The sequence below is a fragment of the Telopea speciosissima genome, chromosome 9, assembly GCF_018873765.1.
Source record: "Telopea speciosissima isolate NSW1024214 ecotype Mountain lineage chromosome 9, Tspe_v1, whole genome shotgun sequence".
NCBI lineage: Eukaryota > Viridiplantae > Streptophyta > Magnoliopsida > Proteales > Proteaceae > Telopea > Telopea speciosissima.
In genome coordinates, this window is record NC_057924.1 from 6356544 (window position 1) to 6363450 (window position 6907).

The 6907-nt window shown below is 38.4% G+C and overlaps 1 protein-coding gene across 1 annotated transcript; it reads left to right on the forward strand.

Moving 5' to 3' along the window:
- Window positions 1-2378: 2378 nt before the first annotated feature.
- On the forward strand, window positions 2379-5396 carry LOC122639576 (probable tetraacyldisaccharide 4'-kinase, mitochondrial). Its single transcript, XM_043832443.1, has 8 exons — window positions 2379-2595; window positions 2690-2813; window positions 2989-3198; window positions 3303-3452; window positions 3532-3741; window positions 4586-4645; window positions 4971-5051; window positions 5206-5396. Exons 1-8 carry the CDS (start codon window positions 2417-2419, stop codon window positions 5356-5358), a joined length of 1167 nt encoding a protein of 388 aa, XP_043688378.1. The 5' UTR covers window positions 2379-2416; the 3' UTR covers window positions 5359-5396.
- The last annotated feature ends 1511 nt before the right edge of the window (window positions 5397-6907 follow it).

Here is a 6907-nt window from a genome sequence, read left to right on the forward strand (position 1 = left end):
AGGTAAATTTTCAAAGGGAAGATGGGAATCTGGAGTTTCATCTCTTTTCCTTCTCTCTTTCTAGTTATGCTGGTCTTTTTATTTTCTCCCTTTCTAGTCTCTCTACCCTAACTATATATGATAACAGATCAATCAAGGGTCTTCCCCTTTGAACAATTGCTGCCTTCAAACCTGCATAGCTTTGGGGAAGATATGGAAGATGAGATCTCTTTTTCTTCTTGTGAATGGATGTATTCATAACTTCCCTCCTGAATTTTCATTTTCCTTTTTTTTTTTTCAAGTTAGATGCATTCATGTTGATTCTATTGATTTCCCATTTTGCTGAGATCATAATTCACCTGCTGAATTCCTATTTAGAAATCTTGCTTGTTAACTTTCTCATGCAAATATTCATTTCAATGCGACTCTTTGCTGATTTCTGCATTAGACCTTTGCTCATTTCATTCCTCATGTGAAGATTCATGTTACTATGACCTTTTTGGTTGTATTTCTATTTTTAGATCTCTACTTAATGGGTCTTTAGCTCAAATGGGTAGAGCACTTGGAACATGAGCATGTTCCAAAGGGATGGTGGTTCGAATCCATCAAGACCATTTTTATTCAACTGTTCATATATAATCAGTTATGACACTAATCCACACAAGAACCCAATATTAATGGTATTTTTGAAATTTGACATTTTTATAATTATTTTGGTTATGTTAATGAAATATTTTAATTTTATGCCAAGGTTGGTAAGAGAAAAAAGTGTTTTACAAGTATTTTTTAGTATAATTTAGAAGGAAATGGCATTATTGTAATTAATATCAAATTTGGAAGAACAGGTTTTACCAAACACCATTTTCGTTCTGAACATGTTCTTGAGACCATTATCAAACGGTCATTTTCAGTCACAGAACGCCGTTCCAGACTAGAAATGCCAAAGAACGTTTTTAGTTAAGAACGGACGTTCTTTATTCAGACCGTTACCAAACGCAACCTTAGCTTATAGGATGTTGCAGGACCTGGTGGCTGCTCCCATTGACATTGCTTCTTCCATCAACAATCGCTCATAGGGAATCTTTTTTTGGAATGCTCCCATACAAGGATATGCTAAACTAAAAGCTGATGGTGCCTTTATACTTTATCAAATCAAGTATACTAGACATTTGGAGCTTTGCCTTTAACTGTAATTCTGTTGATTTTATGTTTTGAGGTCTGCAAACTATTTTGCTCATTTTAGCATCATTTGCAATCTCCTCTAATGTTTTTTCTCTTTGTAAATGGGAGGGAATGTCTCCCTAATTTCTTTGGGATGTGCTTGAACTTGACCGTTGTTTAACGCTATTACATAAATTTCTTTTGGATAAAAGAAAAAAATCAGTACCAAAGTACCTTAAACCCCCCCCCCAAAAAAAAAAAAAAAACCTACCAAGTACCAAGTGGCCATAAAAAATTTTTATCTTTTATTTTTTATTTTACACTTCTCAAAGCTGACCTGTTTGGCGATATTATGGTTCCTCAAATTTGTTAGCATTTCGTTCGTAATATTAGCATTCAAAGGTTTGAAAAATCATATTGAAATCAAAAGCGATCGATTCAACTAGGAATTGGTTGACCCCGATTTAGATTAACTCCGATTCCGATCGAATCCAATCAATTTAAGAGTATTCAAATTAAAATTAATGGAGGCTTATTCCTTACCTCGTTATGAGTTTTGAGTTTTTAAAACTTAAGGCGTTCCTCCAACAATATAGGAATGGGATTTCTTGCCAATCATAACTTGATAATAAATAATAATAATAAATGAAATATGAAAAAAAAATAAAAATATGAAATATGAAAATAAGAGGAAAGCAATACAATCCAGCAGGTCAGAAGAATCTTAGCTAAATGGGGTTTGATATATAGGTCTTTGCCCTCCAATAGACTCTATCCGAGGCCATACTTGATACAAGACCTAGACTATGTGTGTTCTTCCTCACAACTTCTTCTATGGTCATTTTAGTATTGTCCTTAGTTCTTTTAGCTCCTTTAATCAAAATCGTATTCATTACAAAAAAAAATAATAATAAAAATACATTCGGGATCATATCACTCCTCCTTATTGAGGCATCATAACTTGATATAACTTAACCAAAATATTTTAAAAACCTTAAAACACCTAATCAGTCCTTACTGATTCCGATCTGATTCGGATCAGAATCGACTTGAATAAGTCTGAAAAAACCCGATTCGAGGAATATTTCAATGATCCTTGTGTTTTTATCCAAAAATATCGGTCGTATCAAATTGTCAAAAATCGGAATCGGTAACCGCCGATTCTGATCCGATTCCCTATTTCTTGAAACTCTGTCCGGCTGTCCCAAATCCCCACTCATTGAGTCTCTCCGTCTCCCTCGCTCATCGATCGATCTCTCTTCGTCTCTTTGACGACATGGAAAATATGAAACGAATGGTGAACCAAATAGCGTACACCCGCCGCCGAGATTTCTCCAACCTGCCCCCATTGCAACGCTCTCTCACCCCTTTCCTCTCCTTCGCCTCCTCTCTCTACCGTTTCATTCTTTCCGTCCGCCACCAACTCTACCACTTGGGTTTCTTCCAAAAGCACAGGTATCTCTCTCTTTCCTATTTCTCTCTCCATTTCCCATTCGAAACCCACCATAAATTTCGATTTTTCCAACTCAAGATCCCATCTCCTCTACAGGTTGCAGGTTCCGGTCGTCAGCGTGGGTAATTTGACCTGGGGTGGAAATGGGAAAACGCCCATGGTTGAATTCATCGCTCTCTGCTTCACTGAAGCCGGATTTTCTCCTCTCATCCTTACCAGGGTATACTCTTCTTCCTCAAAACCTCTAACCTTTCTCCTATAAGGTAATTGAATTTGTCTCCATTTTAATGGTTACTAATCACTTCTACGGTGTCTAGAGACTCTACCATAGGTTTTTTCTGTTAATGTGAATGTTGGATCACTTGGGTCTGCTCCTAACATCTATTTATCTACAGGGTTATGCTGGTGGTGATGAAGCTAAAATGCTTCAAAGGCATCTCCTTCGGACCCCAGCAAAGATTGGTGTTGGTGCTAACAGGGCTGTCACCGCTGCTTGGTTTTTCAAACGTTACGGTTACACCAATCCCCGTAGTAGTGGCCATGGAGTAGATATAAGCTTCAACTCTGATAAAATCGGAGCTGTAATTCTCGATGATGGAATGCAGGTAATGGCATCTTGTTCTTTTCGGTTCCTGAATTCTGTCACATAATAATGGTGTTGTAATCGGGAAGAGTTGACGTTCTTTATTTGTTCTTATTTGCATGATAGCATTGGAGCCTAGAGCGAGACCTGGAAATTCTGATGGTAAACGGGATGATGCCATGGGGAAATGGTCATCTAATTCCACTGGGACCTCTGAGGGAACCCTTGACAGCAATTAGGAGAGCAGATGTTGTGGTTGTCCATCATGCTGACATGGTAATGTTCGTTTGTTTTACTTCACTGATTTCATGAATTAGCCTGTCATGAAAGCAGATGTTGCTTGTGCTTGGTGCAGGTATCTGATAGAGATCTCAAAGATCTCGTGTTAATGATGCAAGAAGTCAAGGAAAATCTTCCTATATACTTCACCAGATTGGCTCCTACACACTTCTTTAAAGTGAAAAACTGCTATTCCAAACTCCCGTTAAAGGTGGTGTGTGGTATGGTAGTATTATGTGTTTCTGCCATTGGTTTTGCTAATGCTTTCATACAAGTGATTGCAAAGGTAGTTCTCTTCTCTCACATTTTATGTCTGCTGTTGGTAACCCAAAACATTTACTATTTTAGTCTTTGGTAGAACTTAGAAGCAGAAAGCAGGATCATATCTGTGCTCCATATGTTCTTGTCAATAAACTTTTAATTAATGATCGAATGAGATGCAGTGGAAATACTAACTAGAGTATCCATTTCCCCCTAAATTAATCTGACTCTGGTTAATTGTCTGGAGCCCTAGTACGTTTCAGGCTAGAAAGGGTAACATTGGAGAAGCTAGACAAATTGGTTACTGAAATGAACATAATGTTTAGATCCCAGTTTCTACGTGATCCTTCTCCACATTGTTTGGATGTAATTAAGAAAGGTCTGTTGGGTACTTCTGAGTGTTCTGCAGCAAAATCTGCATGAACTAATAGAAAGAGGGGGGGAGGGGGGAGGGAGGGGAAGGAAACACAAGGAGATGTGGTGGATTTAGGTCAATTGCTTGCAGAGTTAGTGTCAACATAATAATCATCACCAGAGTCATTTCATAATGGTTTGCTTACTCTTGGGAGTCGGAAATATGAATTCAAGTGAAGAACGAGAGATCGCTGTATTATTTATATGCATTGAACCAGATAATGTCTCCCATCTCTCTCTCTCTCTCTCTCACACACACACACAATTTCTGCTTCCTTAGATATTCTTCCTTGTTTCTACTTTCTTTGGTATGTTCTTTCTTCTTCATTTTGTTTCTCCCCCTCCCTCCTCCTCTCTTTCTTTCTCTATGCCTTTGTTCTTTGTAAATTTTGTGGTGTTAAATGCAAAACCAGAAAGATAATAGAGAATTCTGATGGAAGAATTACTTGCTGCAGATAGGACCTATATATGTTGATCAACTAGACTTCAGTGACCATCATTTATTTCAAGCCAAGGTGAGAAACTTCATCTTTTGACTTTGGTATATGATTATGTCTAACTTTAGGTCTGGAAACAAGTATCATATTGTGGAGAGAACATGCACTGTGTCTGTAAGTTCATTTACATATTACTGGACAAGATTTTCATCTTATCACAAAAGATGGAAAAATAAAAGAATGAATCTAGATCCTTTGTATTTATTGTCTAAATTGCATAGTTTGTTAAGAGCATGTGACAGATTCCACATTGAGGGAAAGCAACTGTTACTACTTTAATCATGAATCAGTTATTGATCCAATATATCAAGCTTGGTAATTCATTAGTCTTCTTTCTGTCTAGGATACTGTGATGATCAGAGATAGACTTAGAAAACTTCAGGATGAATTTGGTACCAAGCCAATTGTTGTGGTGACAGAGAAGGTGAGTAGATCCTCAACCATATATGATGTTACACATGCTGAAACTGAGCAATATCCAACGTGGTTTTGTGTTTGTGTGTTCAGAAAGTAGAGGTTTTGTACTCTGTCCTCTTGTTTTTTTTTTATTTGACATATGGTCTTCTTTATATAAGCAGGATTATGATCGGGATCCAAAGTTTCTAAAAGAGCTGGCTCCTTTTGAAGTTCTGGTACTCTGTTCCCAATTACATATCATGCCTTCAGTGGTACACACACAGAAAAATTTCAAGAAATTGTTGAAACAGATTTTGAAGATTAACTCTGAGTGAGGTAAACATACCATTAGTTGTATGGGCTTGTACCATTCAAGAATAGGTTGATTCTTTATTCTTGCTGACCGCTCGATTTCGAGATGTTCCAGTGAAGAAAGAGCTTGCGAGAAAGCTGATCAGTGGAAATGGTAAAAAGTCTCAATTCCGAGGAACAAGGATCTATTTCCATGAGTCGGGCGGCCACGCAGAGGAATCTCACTATTTGGAAGGAAAAGGAGGGCTTCGATTCAATCCAAAGTAAACAATTTGCAGGCAATACTTGGACTTCTCATCTAATCTTCATTGTGTTTACCAAGTCCAGTATTTTGGGGGCTATGCATAGAAACTTTGAAGCTGTCTCAGGGTTAAAATAAATACCCCTGGGGTTGTTCAAGTAAAACTAGTAGTGGAGGAATGAGCTGCTAAATTGGGTTGCATGAAACCTGTTCCTTTTGACTACTTGAAGAGTTCCTAGGAGCAAAGCAAGAGCCACATCCATTTGTACCAACTCGAGGAACTGAGAGTTGGCTCGTGGATGCCAAAGAAGATGTCTCTTTATTAGACGATGAGTCGCTTGTTATGAGAAGTACTCTCTGATAGGTGTCAACTTATCTCATGTCAATTGTGCTGCCTCCTCCACCAGTTTGCAAAGAAATGAAAATGATTATCTGGAAGTTCTTGTGCGATGGATGGGAATTGAAGAGTAAGAAATTAAATTCAACCCAAGTGTGATGGAGGAAGGTTTTCAAACTAGGTTGACGAAGTCCATGAAAGGGAACAATAAGGCTGTACATGCTAAAAAGTTATGGCGCTTCAGCAAGGACTTAGTTATGCCTGGGAAGTGATTCAGCAGACTGGGTTAGTAAAGTGGGATATAAAACAAACAAGGAACTCAGGTGGGTAGGGGAGTGGAAGAACATAATGATGTTTCTTGTTAAATTTTGTTTCCCTAACATTCTTCAAAGTTGCGATGGGTCATGTGTCCACTTTTGGGAGGCTGAATAGCATGGGAGGAAGTTATGTGAGTCGGTGCATCTGTACCGATTAGTACATCATAAAAATGTTTGGTAAATTAATATTATAACAAAGGGAAAAGCGTCTCCGAGAAAGCTGGGTAGGCTATGCCAGTGCATTCTATCTCTCCGCTCCAGCCCCCTATTGAGGAACCGTGTTCCATGCTTCCCATTGGCTCTCCCTCTCCCTGTCTGCTCAGAAAACCCTCTCCCTATAACAAAATGAATGAGGCTAGCGTGGAGCTCGACTTCTACAACAATCTACATGAGAGAGATCATGGATTGTGCTAATCCGAAGAGAAACTTCACAATTGGTTTCTTGATGTCACTTCACAGCCAGTCATGAATTTAGACATAGGGTGCTGAAGGATTGTTTATGGAGAAATCCTATAAGTGGGAGTTTATACTTGGATCCGTTCCTCCTCTGGCAGATTATTTAACTCTGGAGCAGTGGAGCAGTGGAGCAGTTCAACCAAGAGGCTTCAAGTTACTCTGCTGGTGCTATCCTTTTTGAAAGAATTCCTCACTGTTTCTTGTTGTATGAAGTGGTCAGC

Coding starts and splice junctions, on each gene's coding strand:
- LOC122639576 (XM_043832443.1), top strand. CDS start 2,417: ATGGAAAATATGAAACGAATGGTGAACCAAATAGCGTACACCCGCCGC. Junction 4,646..4,970: donor ATCATTTATTTCAAGCCAAG/GTGAGAAACTTC, acceptor CTTTCTGTCTAG/GATACTGTGATGATCAGAGA. Junction 5,052..5,205: donor TTGTTGTGGTGACAGAGAAG/GTGAGTAGATCC, acceptor TTATATAAGCAG/GATTATGATCGGGATCCAAA.